The sequence below is a fragment of the Drosophila santomea genome, chromosome 2L (assembly GCF_016746245.2).
Source record: "Drosophila santomea strain STO CAGO 1482 chromosome 2L, Prin_Dsan_1.1, whole genome shotgun sequence".
In the NCBI taxonomy this organism is placed as follows: domain Eukaryota; kingdom Metazoa; phylum Arthropoda; class Insecta; order Diptera; family Drosophilidae; genus Drosophila; species Drosophila santomea.
The window spans coordinates 24,213,227-24,231,674 of NC_053016.2; the positions used below are offsets into that span (position 1 = coordinate 24,213,227).

The following is an 18,448-nucleotide window of genomic DNA, read 5'->3' on the forward strand; positions in this document are numbered from 1 at the left end:
GCAATTCGCTTAAAGCCTCACGTACAAAAATAGAGTTAACTCCCAGGGTCTATAAGTGGTGGTCGTACATGCAAAGTTTCGATTTTGATATTGAGTATGGCACATGTTGACTTTCTGTCCCGGAATACTGTTCCAGAAAGTGTAAGGAATTCTGCAGGTATAGTTGAAAAGCATATTAATCTGACAGAAATATCTGATGGCTGGTTGTGGGCTGAACAGCAAAGAGACGAAGAAACTGCTTCTATTGTTTCTAAATTACGTAATGACGAATTGTCCGGAGATTTGGCTTAAAGCTACGAACTAAGGTCTGGGACTCTGTATAGGAAAATCCAAAGAAACGGAAAGTCTCGTTGTCTGCCTTTAATCCCAAAGCCATTTGGGTGGTCCGCTGTCAACAATGTCCACGAGTCAATCATGCACCTTGGATTGGAGAAAACTCTTGGGAAGATGTACGAGTTTTATTGGTTAGATAAAATGTCCAAATATGTTCGCAAATTCGTGGACAATTGTTTTACTTGCAGGTTATTAAAGCCTCCGTCTGGCAAAATACAAGCAGAACTGCATCCCATTCCTAGGCATACAGTTCATGTCGACATTAGAGGAAACCTTAGCGGCAAGAATGATCAGAAGGAATATATATATAATTATACTAATAGACGCTTTTACCAAATTTGTCTATTTATCCCATATTGTAAAGCTAGACACTATAAATTGCAGTAAGGTCTTTAATATCTTTATTTGGTGTTCCTTCTCGATTGATCGCTGATCAAGGTCGCAGTTTTGCTAGTACAGCATTTCGTGATTTCTGCTCAGCACAGAAATTTAATCGCCACAGGTGCTAGTCTTGCCAATAGCCAAGTAGAGCGAGTCATGAGTACTCTCAAGTTCATGCTAACTGCTGTTGAAACTGGCCAGGGATCTTGGCAGGATTCTTTATGTGAAATTCAACTGGCTCTTAATAGCACGCCCAATAGAGTGACTAAAGTTATCCCATTAGAAATACTTATTGGCAAAGGAGCAAGGCCGTTTGGTCTTACACCTATCGTAGACAATGAAAATACTGTCGATATTGAAAAAGTTAGGAAATTAGCTAAATGCAATATGAAAAAAAAATCCCAAAATTGATAAAGAAAGATTCGACAAGAATAACGCTACTGTTGTGAGACTTAAAAATGAAGAGCGGCACCAGACCAAACTAGATCCCAAGTTTTAAGGACCATTTTTGGTGTCCGATGTACTACCAGGAGATAGATATAAGCTCAAAGCATTGAACAATAATCGAATTTATAAATATTCTCATGAATTTTTGAGACAAATGCCTCAGAAGGGGATTATCACAGAATTAGAAGATGAAGGCGCAGAAAAGGACGCTATGGATCAAGCCAGTGAGGGCTGTGATCGGTTCGGATCGGTTCGGGAAACGACTTTCTCTTCAGATGGGTGCCCGGGCTATGTGGTTCGCCATTTGGTTGCAGATTAGTTTGAATTCCGGATACGATTGCTGGTGATGGTTAGTTGGCCGGCTTATAGATTGCGTCAACTGTGTGCCATGTATGTTGGCCGGTTTGTCGAATTGTAAGCTGTCTGCTAGGCTAATAAGAATATGGACTGGCCGGTTTGATAAACTGAACGCTAAAGGAAGAAATGAATGTATTGGATTAAGGATGTAAACGCTTTCAGAAAAAGCAATATGATTATGGTATGTCTGAAGTCTAGTGAATTAAACTTGGTGGTAATCCGGATCTCATGGCTTAAAATTCAATGATAAACTAAGAAACGAAACTTGAAAGAAATGTATCAATTCGCTTTTATAATTAATAGATAAAATAATACTAATAATAATGTTAATGAATTAAGGAAAATCAAGAGAGAATGCTATAGTCGAGTTCCCCGACTATCTGATACCCGTTACTCAGCTAGTGGAAGTGCAAACAACACTGACAGTTTTTGGCGGTTTGTAGGCGTTAGAGTGGGCGTGGCAAAAAATTTTTTGGCAAATCGATAGAAATTTACAAAACTAATAAAAAAATGAAAATATATCAAATTATTTTTCAAAAGTGTGGGCGTGGCAGTTTTGGCTGGTTTGTGGGTGTAGAGTGGGCTTGGCAACATGAATCCACAGACTTGCGCTGCTTCTATGTCTCTGGAGTCTGCATGCTTAATCTCAACTTTCCAGCTTTCGTATTCTGAGAGATCGAGAGATCCGAGATCCTGAGATCTCGACGTTCATACGGACGGACGGACATGGCCAGATCAACTCGGCTATTGATCCTAATCAAGAATATTGTTCATAAATAAACCCGCCAGTGTTACTGTTTAGTTTGATTTAGTTTTGATTTAGTTCGACACTGATGCGTACGTTTTCTTGCAGATCAAAAATGTGACTAACTTAAGCTTTGGCTGTACTCACGCCATACGATTAAACTAGCCTAAGACGTAAACAAGTTACAGTTAGAAGGGAGTTAGAAGTTTGGAAAAGTACTGGGCAATCTCGCGGACAATTACAGCGGTGCGATGCTTACATTGATTCCGCTGATAAGCTCCGCTGAAGCTGCAGACAAATGATAATGTAAACAAAGATAAAGGGTGACTTGTTCGCGCATACAGGGTGTCTCGTTCCCAAACATACCGGCCCCCCTGAACGGTTGTTCAGCAGAGAGGCAGTACAGCGATTTTGGCAATTGGGCGTTTGTATAATCCGTGAGCAGTCTTCACTGTAACGACTCGGACCTTGTCGTCGATTCCTGCGTGCACTGCGGTGATGCGGCCAAGAATCCATTTAGAGGGCGGTAGATTGGGCTCCTTGAGTACTACCAGTGTGTCGATCTTCAGATTCTCGGTTTCCAGATGCCACTTTGTCCGCTCATGAAGAGATGTCAGGTATTCCTAATGCCACCTTTTCCAAAAGCCTTGAACCATGGCTTGCAGCTGATTCCACCTCTCCAATCGATTGACTTGCATATCCAGACGACAGGGTTCAGGCAATGCAGTATACGGAGATCCAGTCAAAAAATGAGCAGGCGTCAGTGGGTCCAAAGAATTATCCCCAGTTGGGCACAGCGGGCGTGAATTCAGGATAGCTTCAATTTGGGTCAGGACAGTAGAGAGCTCCTCAAACGTTAAAGCCTTTGATCCAAGTATCCGTTTTATATAAGGTTTAATTGAGCGAACTCCAGCTTCCCACATCCCTCCAAAATGGGGAGCAGACGGGGGTATAAAGTGCCAAGAAATCCCTTCATTGGCAAAGAATCCTGCTAGTTCCTCATCTTTGTCTTGTTGAATGGCCAGACGTCTCATGTCATCCAAAGTTTGCTTGCCTCCATGAAATGTAGTTCCGTTGTCCGAATACAGGTCAGTAGGCTTCGCTCGGCGGGCAATGAATCGTTGAAAGGCTGCGATGAAAGCCTGTGTAGTTAGCTCACTAACAACCTCGATGTGAAGTGCCTTTGTAGTGAGGCACACGAAAATAGAAAACCATGCCTTTCCGATGCGTGGAGTTCTTCCTTTTGATTCCTTGATTGCGATCGGTCCAGCGTAGTCCAGCCCTGTGTGTTGAAAGCAGCGGCTAGCTTGAGCTCGAGGAATTGGTAGCTCTCTCATGATCTGGTTGCTTGTGCCCTTTCGTTGAAGAAAACAGGATTTGCATTGGAAGACTGCCTTTCTGACGAGATTGCGGGCTCCCAGAATCCAGTACTGCTGACGAAGATTGGTGAACGTTGCATCAACTGCAGTGTGCAGATAGGAGACATGAAAATGTCGTACCAGCAGTCCAGCTAGTGGTGTATCTTTAGGTATCAGAATCGGGTGCTTGGCGTTGTAGTTGAGTGTAGATTGCTCGATTCTCCCAGTGGCCAGCCAGGACGGACCTTTCCACCACAGTCGATGCTCCAGAAGCTTTGACGGATGAAGTCCTCGGGAAGCACAATCAGCAGGATTGTCTTCCGTGCGAACATGGTTCCAGCAGCTACGGGGAAAGTCGCTCAATATCTCAGAAGTTCGGTTGCAGACGTAGGTGTTCCACCGTCGAGGGGGAGCTGAAAGCCAGTGTAGCACAATTTCTGAATCTGTCCAGCAGCTCGTGCTGAAAAGAGGAATTGTTAGTGATGTTTTGACAATAGAAAGCAATCGAGATAGAAGTAACGCAGCGTTTAGCTCCAAACGTGGAATTGATACGGGCTTGATCGGGGCCACCCGTGTTTTGGCGGCAACCAGAGTTACTTGAAAGCTGCATTCAACTGCAACTCGAGCGTAAACTACCGCACCGTAGGCGTGCGAGGATGCGTCGGCGAATCCGTGTAGTTGAACATCTCGAAATGGTGACGTAATATACCGTGGTACTTGGCATTGCGTAAGTGCTGGCAAATCCTCTACTAAGGCTCTCCAGAGCGTACGTAGACTTTCAGGAATGGGGTCGTCCCACTGCAGGACACTTGTCCAGCTTTCTTGGAAGATTAGCTTGGGTAGAACTGTGACCGGCGTTACCAGTCCAAGCGGATCATAAATTCTTGATAGCTGAGACAAGAGTTCTCTTTTCGTCGGAGAAATGGTCGCATCGCATCCCTTTAGGTTGAGATACAGAACGTCCTTCCCAGGGTTCCATTGGGTACCAAGAACTTTGACAGGTGAATCCGCAGATGATTTGTTGAGGAGCTGGATAGGTTCAAAACATCTATCTTCCTCTGGTAATGATTTCAGAAGACGCCAACTATTAGAACTCCATTTGCGTAGCTTGAATTTTCCCTTATCCAAGAGGGCTATAAGCTCGTCCTTGAGAATCATAAGCTCCTCGAATGTGTTGGCGCCTGTAGGGATATCGTCCACATAGGCATCGTGCAGAAGAGCGTGAGCTGCTGCAGGGTATTCATGGCCATGATCGTCGGCAAGTTGCTTTAGAACTCGAACAGCCAGAAATGGTGACGGTGCCAATCCGTAGGTAACCGTCAGCAGGCGAAAATAAAGCAGAGGTTCATTCTCAGTCTTGCGTCAAACAATGCGCTGAAAATTGGTGTGCGGCTTGAAGATTTTAATGCCTCGAAACATCTTTTCGACATCTGCGCATAAAACATATTGGTGCTGCCGGAAGCGTAGACAAACGCCAAGAAGATCGCGTTGAATCGGTGGACCAATATGTAGTCTGTCATTGAGCGATACTCCAGAGCTGTCCTTTCCTGATCCATCAAAAACTACACGACATATGGTAGTCAGACTGTCCAGTTTGATGACAGCGTGGTGCGGCAAATAGAAGCAGGTGTCTGGGGACTCCTCAACCTGAGCCGAGGTCAGTTGTTCCATATGTCCACGTTGCAAGTAGTCGTCCAGGAAAGCTTCGTACTGCTGCTTCAATTCTGGATACCGACGAAATTTGCGTTCCAGCGAGAAGAAGCGATTGATGGCCTGTGGCAAGGTCGAATCAATAGGCGGTGCCTTCTCCTTGAAGGGATACCCCGTCCGTCGAGCGCTTGTGTGTGGCAGCAAAATGACGCTCTGTGGGATCGCTGGCTTCCAGGAGGGCCCGGTTAGGCTGAATGCTGTCCATCTCCATGAATGAACGAACCATCGTGTCTAGGTCCGCGTGATGAGTAACCGCAGAAGTAGGGTGATCATCGAATGCAGAGTAAGAGCCTGCAAGAATCCAACCAAATACAGTATTGAGAGCGATAGGAAAGTCGTTACCAAAGTGTTTCCGATCTCCTGTGTATAGAGACCAAAGTTGATCCGATCCAACAATGACATCGATTGCTCCAGGTGTGCAGAACGTTGGGTCTGCCAAAGGAAGCTCGCAGATTTGCCTTCACGTAGAGGATAAGGTGTCAATAACTTGAGCAGGAAGTGATGACGTCAGCAAGTTGTGAATGAACGAGACCAATTCGACAGTTTGGCCCGAATGACGAGAGCGCAAGGATGGTTGGCAACAGAGTCTGAGAACCAGCCGCCGGAATATTCTCCAGAGTATGATGCGTAAAGTTGTTTTCCGCGGGAGTTTCGCTTCCCAAGCGATGACCTTCTCGAGCTAGCGGTTGATTGTGGCCAATTGTAGATCCCGCATGTGAGACTGCTGGTCGATCGCGGCTGTCAACACTTGCTGTGTCAATGTTGTTGGCATTTTAAATTGACTGCGACGAGCCATGAACCAAAGTATGATGCTTGCGGCGGCAGATCCGACAAGTATGCCTCGATGTACAGTTGCCCACCATATGAGCCGGGCTGAGGCAATTGAAACAGAGCTTTCTTGATTTGAGGAAGTCTCGGCGAAATGCAATGTCGAGTGCGATGAATTGAGGACACTTAAACAGTTGGTGATTCTGCTGGCACGATGTGCACTTCGGCTCTTCCCGTCTTGGATGCGTGTCTGCGTGGTGCGTTGTAGCTGCGCGTCGAGCTTGGGTTGATCGAGTTAAGTTAAAAGCCTCCAACGTATCGCAGCTTGATGTGAGAAATTTCAGGAATCGGTTGATGGTCACACCTTTTTCTTCTGATTCTGCGCACTGAGCCCAGGCTTGGCAGGTATCGCTATCTAATTTTGAAAGTAAAATGAAAATTAGCCAGGGATCCCTCTCTTCGCAATTAAGAGCTCGTAGACCACGAATAACTTCGTCTGCACCATCGGCAATTTTCCGCACTGTGCCGATATTTGAATTTATAGCACTCGGAAGGCTCATGAAACTGTTTAAGAACGATCGAATAATTAGCGATTGTTTGTTATATCGCTGTTCCAGCCGATCCCATGCTTCCTGATAGTTGTCATTAGTAACTGGAATATGTTTAACTAATGCAAGCGCGTCTCCGGCAAGGTACGATTTTAAATAATGAAATCGTTGGCAATCCGTCAGGCTCGAATTGGAAGCAATCGATCCAATAAACATGTCCGAAAAATGTTTCCAGTCCTCATAATTTCCAGAAAAAGTCGGAAGTTTAATTCGCTCGAACTGAAAATCGACATGACTTCTCTGGGATGTGTCTGCGGCTTGAACTGTTGCATCAACACTGTTTGAGGTAACATCCCGTCTCAACTCCTCCAAAGTATTGCTGAGAATAGCGTGTGTAGCATAATGTTTGTCCTCATATGCGTCAAAATCCTCGTCAGGGTTCTCCCAATCGGCTTCGGATTTAAATGCATACAGCTCTTCCGAGAGCCGTACAACCCGAAAATAATTTTCCTGTAGTTGCGCCAGGCGGACAACTATTGTTTGCTCTGAATGAATGTCATCAACAAATTTTAAGGCATTATTATGCGCACGAGTAATTTGGCTTTTGCAGAAGCCCCGTTGTTGAATCACACTCCGCATGGTGGTCGAAAGAAGGGAACGATTCTATACGATGTAGGAATCTATAGATCACAGTTTGCCAAAAGGCCAATAATCAAAATCAAATGCCCGAAAGAAACGCAGTTCCGGTAATCCGGCTCTCGAAGGACCAGTTTTTTGTATGTTCATAAATAAACCCGCCAGTGTTACTGTTTAGTCTGATTTATTGGTTAATTTCAGACACTTAATATTAATTAGTTCGACACCGATGCGTACGTTTTCTTGCAGATCAAAAATGTGACTAACTTAAGCTTTGGCTGTACTCACGCCATACGATTAAACTAGCATAAGACGTAAACAAGTTACAGTTAGAAGGGAGTTAAAAGTTTGGAAAAGTACTGGGCAAGCTCGCGGACAATTACAGCGGTGCGATGCTTACATTGATTCCGCTGATAAGGTCCGCTGAAGCTGCAGACAAATGATAATGTAAACAAAGAAATATATATACTTTATTTGGTCGGAAACGCTTCCTTCTGCCTGTTACATACTTTTCAACGAATCTAGTTACCCTTTTACTCTACGAGTAACGGGTATAAAAACGTGTTATGAATTGTGAACACACTAGGACGTGTGCAAGGTCAGGACGGCCGTGTCGCAGATTTATTTTTAATTTCAAATATAACGACATTTTCTGTTACTGTGTACTTTCTTATTTCGGGTTGAATATTCTTTAAATACGCATTCTCTACTTCTTGGAAGCGTGGCAGATAACTGTAAAAGTTTCTGTCGAACGTAGTCTGGCCGCGGTTGGGAGCGAGAGGAAGATAGATATATTCTCGTTAAGAATGGTACTAACCAGGAATTGGAAAGATGCCATTATGTGTGTTGGTATTGATGTGTGTGGAGTAAAATAAGGTGCGTTGGTATTGCTGGTAGACTTAGGTTATACGCATTATTGCAACTCCGGTACTGGTCACTGAGTTTTTAATCGCAAAGGAAGAAAGACATGCCTCGCTCCCGTGCCAGAAAACCAAATTGAAAAGAAGCCCCGAGTTATCGAATATTTTAGCAAGACGACATCATCAGCAGAATTGCGTTACCATTCATACGAACTGGAGACTCTTGCCGTATACAACTCCATAAAACACTTCCGTCATTACTTGCATGGCAGTCATTTCGTTGTGTTCACTGACTGAAATTCGCTTAAAGCCTCACGTACAAAAATAGAGTTAACTACCAGGGTCTATAAGTGGTGGTCGTACATGCAAAGTTTCGATTTTGATATTGAGTATAGACCTGGTGAGCGTATGGCACATGTTGACTTTCTGTCCCGGAACCCAGTTCCAGAAAGGGTTAGGAATTTTGCAGGTATAGTTGAAAAGCATATCAATCTGACAGAAATATCTGATGGCTGGTTGTGGGCTGAACAGCAAAGAGACGAAGAAACTGCTTCTATTGTTTCTAAATTACGTAATGACGAATTGCGGGTAGACTTAGGTTCTACGCATTATTGCAACTCCGGTACTGGTCACTGAGTTTTTAATCGCAAAGTATAAAAAAAAGATATGCCTCGTTCCCGTGCCAGAAAACGTTGCGCCGACTCCGTAGAAAGTGACGTAGACCATAATGCTGATCCGATTCCGTCATATATAACTACAAGTAAACCGTAAATAAATATAAAATATATATAAGCCATTTTAAATTAAATCATCCAGAGAAGTTAAAAATAATGCAATATGATATGAGACGTCATTTCCAGTGAAATCATATCGAATTGAAAGTCCATTTACAAATATGATTGATGTAAAAGTGTTTTATCAGCAGAGTCAAAAAAATATTGTTGAAATTATAAAGATACAATGCTCGAAAACAGAACCATTAGCCTAACCTATATATTAACCTATATAACGGGTGTTTTTTTTAGAGGTATAGAACTTTAAGTTGGCATTACTGTTCAAGATGGCGACCGATTTAACAGCTGTCAAGTGATTTATTCTCAGTTTGGTTTGGCAATTCGTCATGCGTGCTTACAAAATCCAACTCGTGCAAGAATTGAAACCAAACGATCATCAAGCAAGGCGTAGATTCGTCGAATGGGCCCAAAACGAGATTGCTGTTGTTCCCGATTTTTCATAAGCCTCCAAGATCTTGTGATTTAACACCGCTAGACTACTTTTTGTGGGGCTATGTAAAGTCATTGGTCTATGCGGATAAGCCACAAACGCTAAACCATTTGGAAGACAACATTCGCCGTGTTATTGCCGATATACGGCCAAATATTGGAAAAAGTCATTGCAAATTGGACGTCCAGATTGGACTACATCCGAGCCAGCCGTGGCGGTCATATGCCAGAAATCATATTTAAAATGTAATGCCACAAGATTATCTTTCATGTCAATAAAATTCATGTCAATCGAATAATCCATCGTTGTTTTATTGCAATTTAAAGTTCTATACCTCTAAAAAAAACACCCTATATTATATGGTACATACTTTAAGCATGCAGATAAAGGAGATACAGTGGAAACAATAAAGAACTTTAAAACTACCTACCAATCTGTATACATAAACGAAGACATTATTGATGAGCTTAATTCGGCCATAGATTGCTTACTTACATTGAGCAGTAAATTCCAGAAAAATGACTAAGGCAGGGTTATTAAAAATTTCAACTATTTTGAAACTACCATAAAAAGACTGTATTTTGTTTCAAGTGGTGTATACTAGCATTTATAGCTAATAAATACCATATTCGTGTTCAGTTGGCAGTAAATAATTATAACAATTAAAATTAATTCGACTGTGTTGTTTACTGATGCCGGGGAGCCCCTCTTACAATAACCCCTATTTAAAAGTGGAAGACAACTTTACATGGTGCCCCATGAGGGGAACCTGCAAGCAATTTAAATTCGAAAAGTTTAGAGTGCAAATAGATGTAAGTTCGCTGTCGCGTTAAGTTTGCAATTCGACTCGGCAAGTAGTTTAACGCATAATAAATAAAGCTGCGATAAATACACACAGCAACGGCTGTTTTAGAATTTGGCTTCTTCTTCTTCGCCGAAAGACGGGAAAGGAAGTCCGCGATACATAGGCGCCGCAGGTGACGTTCGCTTCCGGGAAGTCGAACCTGGTGGACAAAGGGAGTAAGTGGACAAGTTGTGTCCGGGCAAGAATTTATTGAATTTTCTTATTATATGGGGGTGGTGAGTTGCGCTAAGTTTGGTTGTTTTTTTTACACTTGTCATCAATCGGATTCAGGGGCTCCGACATTGGAACCCTAAAAGGGATCGCTGGTTCGAACGCCTATTGCTCCATGGCAGAGGAATTCGATTAACTTCCACCCGAGAATCCTCCGTCACCTCTACAAGCGGGCGGGAGCGCCGATCCGGAAGTGCGGCTAAACGTGCCACAGCTATCAGTCCTAAATTTCCGGTGAATATGTGGACTGGCCCAGCTACTATGACGCCTTCACAAGCCTTATACACAACAAGAATAATCTGAGCAATGTGCAACGGTTGCACTTTCTCGAAGAGTCGTTGCCAGGAGGGCGCGATAATGACATCCGACCAATGCAGATAACGGACGCAAATTACGCCGGGGCTTGGGGACTGATGATTAAAAGATGCAATAATCCTCAACTCGTTTATTCGCACCACATGAACGCTATTTACGCGTTGCCCAGGCTGCAAAAGGAAAATACAGAATCAATACGGACGATGTTGGGCACGGTCAACGTTTGCCTGTCTGCATTCCGCCGCGTTCAAGCCTTGGTCGGGAATTCGCACCACTGGTTGGCGCATTACGTATCATCGAGGTTGCCCAAGGAGACTCACAACGTTTGTGAGCACCATCAAGGAAGCGGTTCTAATTATAGGAATTTAGAATCATTTTTGAATGATAGGCTGGTCATAATGGATGCGATTGAAAACCGAAGTTCGTCGTACGACTTTAATTATGGCCCAGGATCTACCGACCCGAGCAAACGAGTGCATATTGCACAGGAGCGCTCAAGACGCCCGGGTAGCACCGGTAATCACTGGGGCGGCGACCATTTTTTGCGTTGTTGCTTAACCTTTCTAGACTTGGATTGTTACAGGAGGAAGGATATAGTGTTCAGGGTCCCCTTCGAGGAATGTGCTTGTCGCCAGTGCTCTTATCGCCGTACGAAATCCGGTCAACGGCCTACAAGCTCTCATCGATAAAGGATCTCAGGCAACCATAGTATCGGAACACGTCGTTCAGTCTCTGAACCTGAAGTGGTCAGCCACCCGAGCATCTATTTCTGGTGTGGTTCCCGGGGGCGGTCATCGTTGTAAGTACACAGTAAATTTCGAAATCTGTAGTATTATTAAACCAAATTTCACTTAAGGGGTTGATTCAGCATATGTTCTCAATTCACTTACTTCCTTCCTGCCAAGTATGAGCTTCACGCCACAACATTGGAATCATATTCGAGGGTTCTCATGGGCTGATCCCCATTACGCGCGGTCAAAGCGAGTCGATCTCATTATAGGAGTGGATATGTTGGCGCAAATCATATTGCCCTACAGCAGGATCGGTTTGGCAGGCGAGCCCATAGCTCAGAATACGCACTTGGGATGGATCCTCTCTGGACGTACTGAAGGTTGGACGTGCAACCCAGTTGCGCTGTCACCAGCAGCGTTTCTGTGAGGTCGAGTCGGTTCCAGACCGCCCTACAGCGACAGACAAGGACCTGTGGTGCGAGTCCTTTTTCCAGAAGACTTTTGTGCGTCGATCGGATGGCCGCTACGAAGAGCGGTTACCCTTTAAAACCTATCGAGATCCGCCCATTGTTCTGGGAAGATCTCATCAAATGGCACTTAATCGGTTCCTGCAGTTGGAAAGACGTATGTCTAGCAGCCCAGAACGGCGGAGCAAATATGTGGAGGAGGTCAAGGAATACTTCGCGCTCGAGCAAATAGCGCAGGCGGTGGGCAGTGAAAGAAGTTTGGTAAGGAATACTTTCAAGAATAGGCACGTGGCATGCTGTGTGCTCCCGCAACACGCCGTCTTTAGGAAGGAATCTCAATCGACCAAACAGCGAATCGTCTTCGATGCCTCCTCAGGGACTAGCAACGGACGATCTTTAAACGACATTCTTTGGACTGGACCGAGCCTGCAGAACGACATGTCGGCAGTCACACTCAATTGGCGGAAATATCGTTTTGTTTTCACGGCGGATATAGGGAAAATATATCGCTGTATCGCCGTGCACCCGTAAGACGCCCAATATTAGCGGATTTTATGGCGGGCGGCGGATGGATCCATCAATGTTTATGCTTTGTCAACGCTGACATTGGGAACGGCTTCTGCACACTTCACGGTCATCAATAAGAAGTTTTGATCAGCAAGATATAAGTTAATAAAACAAAAATTCAACCCGCTATTGCGCAAACAAATGCTTTACATGTAAGGTGCAATGCACCTGGCCAAAACGCTGAGCCATGACCACACGAGCGTCCGCTACACCACTCGAGCATCCGTTCCACAAATTATAATGCACTGCCCAAATTGCGTCTGCGACACTTCCGCGATTCTGCAGCAACGATGCCTCCGCCGCGACCGACGACAGTGACAAAGTTTTCTTAAAACTAAGTTCGCGTTAAGTGCTGGAAAAATTCCGCACAAGTGACGGTTATAAAAACCTTTTGCGATCGAGACAGATTATCAGGAGACTTACAACCATCTTTCCTTGATACTCAACAAGGTAGGACGTATGGAACTGTCTAAGGAATTAGAAGGGCTCATAACTCAGTCTTTAGCGACAGGGCCCTGGATACTTTTGTTAGGGGTTTGAGAGGAGACTTACCTAAACTTCTGGGTATTAAAGAACCACAAGGTTTTCCCCCAGCACTACACTTGTGCATGCAGCTTGAGAACCAAAATTTAAGGACAGCTTTATCGGCACAAGGAATCAGAAAGGGTCATGACTCAGTTCTATAGGGACAGGGTCCTGTATACTTTTGTTAGGGGTTTGAGAGGAGACTTACCTAAACTTCTGGGTATTAAAGAACCACAAGATTTTCCCCCAGCACTACACTTGTGCATGCAGCTTGAGAACCAAAATTTCAGGACAGCTTTATCGGCACAAGGTTTATCGGTACCCTTACCAAGAAACAAGATCAATTATAGTAATGTTCCAGTGGTGCGACAACAACCACATCTATACCAACAATTGTTTAATAAAGGTCCACCACGACAATACCAATCACCGTACCAACAATTCAGACCACAGTCATTCCCAATAAACATAGCTGTCAATAACGGGTTTCCAACCACACCACCTCGAACATTGGCACTTAAACCATTATTTCGTAATGCGACGATCGAAGAAATGGAATATTAATGCTCAACGACTTTAATGGCACTCTGAGGTGGAGCAACTTAATTAAGCATTTGTAAGGCTCATATGTGGTAAAATTCTTCAAAGAGACTTTAAAGATAAACGATATGGAATATGGCAACACAGAGTTGACATTAACGAGGCCAGGCGCACCCATCATACAATTAACACCGGAGGAGACAGAGAGAATCAAAATATTTTCTCTACAAAGATTGAAGAACCTGCATGTCAACAACATCAAGCTATTGCGTAAGCTCAAGATTGACACCATCTTCAATAGAAGCACGATCATAATCCTATTGGGCATGTCACTGCTTATTCAAAGCAGAAGAAAGCATGATGAGGTCATACTACAGGTAGCTCCCCCCCGAACTTAATCAGAACAATTTAACATCGTCCAACAGCGCATCAACCGTCATACGAGTGCCTCGCTTGTTGACAAACGTCAAATAAAGAGGGAAGAATTAATAAAACAAAAATTCAACCCGCTATTGGGCAAACAAGTGCTCTACATGTAAGGTGCAATGCACCTGGCCAAAACTCTGAGCCTTGACCACACGAGCGTCTGCTCCACCACTCGAGGCCTCTACCGAGACCGACGACAGCGACAACGTTTTCTTAGGGCCAGATTAGGGTACGATAATTTAGTCTTAAAATTATAGCCAATTATAAAGGACGGTCTTTGACTGCTTTAATAAAAAACCATTTTTTATTAAAAATAAATAATCTGTTTTTTTAACTTATATGAGGACGACATTTTATTCGGAGGGCATTGTGTAGGAGAGACGCAGGATAAACGGACTCAGGGTGCTATAAAATCCGCTCAAATGGAGTTGCGTAAATGGTCCAGCAAAGAAGCGTATTACGTAAGTATTAAGTATAAGGGTTGTCCGCTCGATACCGATAGACCATCAGTGCAGTCAGACACCTTTAAACTGGGACTGGTCTATTTTGAAATACCAGCTAGTTAAACCAAAAGGACGATCTTGTCGAGCATAGCGAGTCTGTTGGACGCGCTGGGTCTCATGGCGCCAGTCATCATATCAGGAAAGTTGACTTTTCAGGAGGTAACCATGGATTGGGTCGACGAGGTTCATAATGCTCTTGCGGAACGGTGGCAAGCATTTCGGGACAGCTTGCTGTACATACAGCGGTGGATTCATTATGCTCCTGGATCCATAGATTTAGCTCAGCTTCACGCGATCTGTAAAGGGTCTTCCCCATCCTATGCAGCTATGACCTATCTAAGGCTCGAGCATAAGGGCGGAACGTGCTACACCTCTCTGTTAACTGCAAAATTAGAGGTTACTTCTACTAAACCCTTAACCATACCTCGACCGGAGCTTCATTGGCTGCACGGGGACGACTTACGCCGCTAACAGGGTTGCCTTCTTCCTGGATCACTCCTCACCATCTCAATGGAGACATGTCGGAACTAGCGGGAATCCAGCGGACTGTGCGACAAGAGGGCTCTCTTCGAGTGAGCTAAAGGACTTTGACCTGTGGTGGCGAGGCCCGGAGTGGCTTACATACATTCAAGGGTCAGGGACTGGCCTTCGACGAAGATCGGACAGGTCGACTTGAATGATGCAACGTTAGAGGAAAAGCGGACAAAGTTCGTGTTCACCACGCAGTCCCAAGGTCCCAAGTGGTACGAGTCTTATCATATATATTTCGGTTAAAAACCAATGCAATCAGGAAAGGAGAAAGGTGCACTGGTTCTCTAAGCATTTAGGAGCTGGTCTATGCTCTTTGAGCATCGTTCAAAGAGAGTCTTTCTCGTCCGAGCTGACCGCGGTAAAAAATGATAAAAGTCTGTCTCCCAGAAGTAAGCTCTTGAGCTTATCACCGATCCTGGTAGAAGGCATCTTACGAGTAAGGGGGCGATTGCGCCATGCTGGGTTTGCACACGAGCGTCGTCATCCAATGATCCTTCTAAGTTTGCATCATTTTACGCAGCTAGTAATACGGTACTCGCAAGTTTTGACTCTGCACGGAGGTGCGCAACTGACTTTGGCACACACTCGCTAGCGGTTCTGGATAGTGACAGGAAGAGGAGCCATCCAAACAGTTGTACAGAAATGTGTAAGGTGCTTTCAGAACAGGCCCATCGCTTCGACACACCTAATGGGAGATTTTCCGCTTCATCGAGTGAACCCCCCTGGTAGACCGATCCTGGCGTCTGCGGTTGACTACACAAGAGCCATAGAGCTGAAGGCAGCACGCTTGCGAGGGTCAAGCTTTTATAATACATCGCCTTTATCATTTTTCTGGCAACAAAGGCGGTGCACTTAGAAGAAGGATACATCGCCTTTCTCATTTTTCTGGCAACAAAGGCGGTGCACTTAGAAGAGGTGACAGGCCTCACGACGCACTTGCTTCTGGCTCTGGACAGATTCACCGGTCGACGAGCATCTCTTCCGTGACAACGGAACCAACTTTGTGGTTCAACGGTGCTCATAAGCATAGAAGCATGCCTCAACTCACAACCGCTTTGCCCTCTCACAGCTGATGCAGACGACTTAGAGGTGCTCACGCCGGCTCATTTTTTGATTGGGGACTCCATCCTGGCGCCTCCGGAATATCGACCACAATCCAAGTCCTTCTTGGAGCAGTTTCTCATTCATCAAACGAGACTGACTAGCTTATCTGCAGCAGAGACCCAAGTGGTGCCAGAAGGCTAAAGGTTTTCAGCTCAACGACGAGGTTTTCAGCTCAATCAAGGACGACCGATATCCGCCGTCACAATGGTTACTAGGTTGCACCCAGGGACGGATGCGTTAGTCCGAGGATCATTTAAAGTGCTCAATGTCGAAACTGTGTCCGCTACACACCACAATCATAATAAGTTATTTCTTGCGCACACTTCTTGTATTTTAAACTGGCAAAAATCCTCCATCTGAACCCTCCACGAGGGCGCCGGCTGGGAAATGGGCACTGCATTATCCCAGACAACGGGTAATGCTAGCTAAGGCAACGGTTCAATTCCTTCCGCTCGAAAGCAGGAGGAAATTAACCGAAGAAGCTCGAGAAGAGGCTAAAAGTCAGTGAGGCGACCAAACGACACTTGATCGTGGCACTCATCGACAGAAGCGATAAAGCCGGCAAGATGACGGAGCCGCAATGGAAGTTGGTGCATGCTCGACTCGTTGAGTCATTGTCTGCACGGATGGAGGAAGCTCCTGAGGCCCCCATGCCCACTTTTGTGCCGGGTTGCTGAACGGGGTCAGAATCCTGAAGTGCATGGATGACCCGACGAGAAAGTGGCGACGCAAACGGTCTGCCAATTGGAGGCGTTGTGGGAGGGGGCCCAGCTGGAGGTGGTGGACTGGGAGCTCCCTGTCCATTCCTAAGGCGAAGGTTCTCTTTCCCATTGCAATGCAAGGGGACCGGGCGCTGAAGCTACTGCAGCGGCAAAATCCAGATATACCAACCGCGGACTGGTAGGTTCTGCACCTTGCGACCCCATCACCCAACTAGGGGGGCCATAGTGCATTCCTCCAGATAAATAAGGAGGCGGATGACATCCTCTATCCAAGGTACGGGAAGATGGCGTGCGGCATGGGGAGCGTGTACCTGCGCCTCAAAAAACGCCATCCCGGGGGTAAGAATGCTCACACCATGAAGGCAGGCGAAGTGGAGAAGGACCTAGGCGAGACGGATGAGGAGGACGGTGACCTGACGTTGACAGTCAACCCGTCGAATGGAGATGAGCCCAGTACCCATGCTACTGAGGGTGCTGCACCTCCATCTTCATAAAAGCAAGGTCGCGTCGGCGGATCTCCTCATCGCCCTGGAGCAAGGGTCCGCCGACATAGCTTTTGGTCCAAGAGCCATGGATTGCCTCGGGCAATGCCGTCGCCGGACTAAAGTCCTCCAATTACAACCTCTTCTACACACCATCGGTAAGCAGAAACAGAGCCGCCGTACTTGTACGGAAGGGCTTGCATGCTAACCTTATGTCTCATAACAGCACGGATGACCTGACTGTTGTGATGCTGGAGAGCGAGAGGAATCGCTTTTTGGTAGCTTCCTGCTACATGGCACACGACAGAACGGCCCCACCGGAGGAACTCAGGAGCATGGTGGAAGCCAGCCCGAACGACCAACAACTGATCGTAGGTGCAGACGCCAACGCGCATCACTGCGTATGGGGTAGCCCCGACATCACTCCTAAACTTTTTACTATCAACCAACCTATGCATAGCTAACGAGGGGGAAGAGCACACCTTTGTTGGTCCCACCTCCTCGAACGTGCTAGACCTAACACTCGTAAGGGGACAAAGTACTATGGTTTCAGAATGGAGAGTCCTTTAGAGACCATCTTTCTCAGATCATAAGTACATACAATTCCTATGCGAATTCGAACACTCTCCCAAACCTACCTCTTTCAGAAACCCCCGGAACACAAACGGGGGGAAGTTCAAGAAGAAAATCTTGACACGACTCGCGACTGGCCCGAGCCTAGTACAATCCGCTGAAGACATAGAAAAGTCCCTAGAGACCCTCTCCAGGGAATTGTTAGACGACTGGAAAACAGGTCAGGACCATGCCCAACACCTCAATATATACACGGACGGCTCCAAGATGGAAGGAGGAGTTGGAGCGGGCATATACTGTACAGACCCTGAAATGAGGCTGTCGTATAAGCTACCAAGCCAATGCAGCATATTCCAGGCGGAAGTATTCGCCATAGGGAAAGCAGCAGAGCTTGCGCAGAGCATTGACCGCCCGCAAGAAGGGGTCAACTTGTTCGTAGACAGTCAAGCGGCGATAAGATCCATGCAATCGTCAGCGGTCAGTTCCAAAAGTGTACTGGCAAGCAGGGAGGCACTAGATA

The 18,448-nt window shown here is 45.6% G+C and overlaps 2 protein-coding genes across 2 annotated transcripts; one reads left to right on the forward strand and one right to left on the reverse strand.

The window, feature by feature from the left end:
- Nucleotides 1–4,983: 4,983 nt before the first annotated feature.
- LOC122756493 lies at nt 4,984–5,557 on the reverse strand. Its single transcript, XM_044006315.1, has 2 exons — nt 5,444–5,557; nt 4,984–5,394 (listed from the first exon to the last, which is right to left on the reverse strand). The coding sequence occupies exons 1-2, from the start codon at nt 5,555–5,557 to the stop codon at nt 4,984–4,986; spliced, it is 525 nt and encodes a 174-aa protein (XP_043862250.1).
- Nucleotides 5,558–11,765: 6,208 nt separating this feature from the next.
- On the forward strand, nt 11,766–12,486 carry LOC122756494. Its single transcript, XM_044006316.1, has 2 exons — nt 11,766–11,868; nt 11,945–12,486. Exons 1-2 carry the CDS (start codon nt 11,766–11,768, stop codon nt 12,484–12,486), a joined length of 645 nt encoding a protein of 214 aa, XP_043862251.1.
- The last annotated feature ends 5,962 nt before the right edge of the window (nt 12,487–18,448 follow it).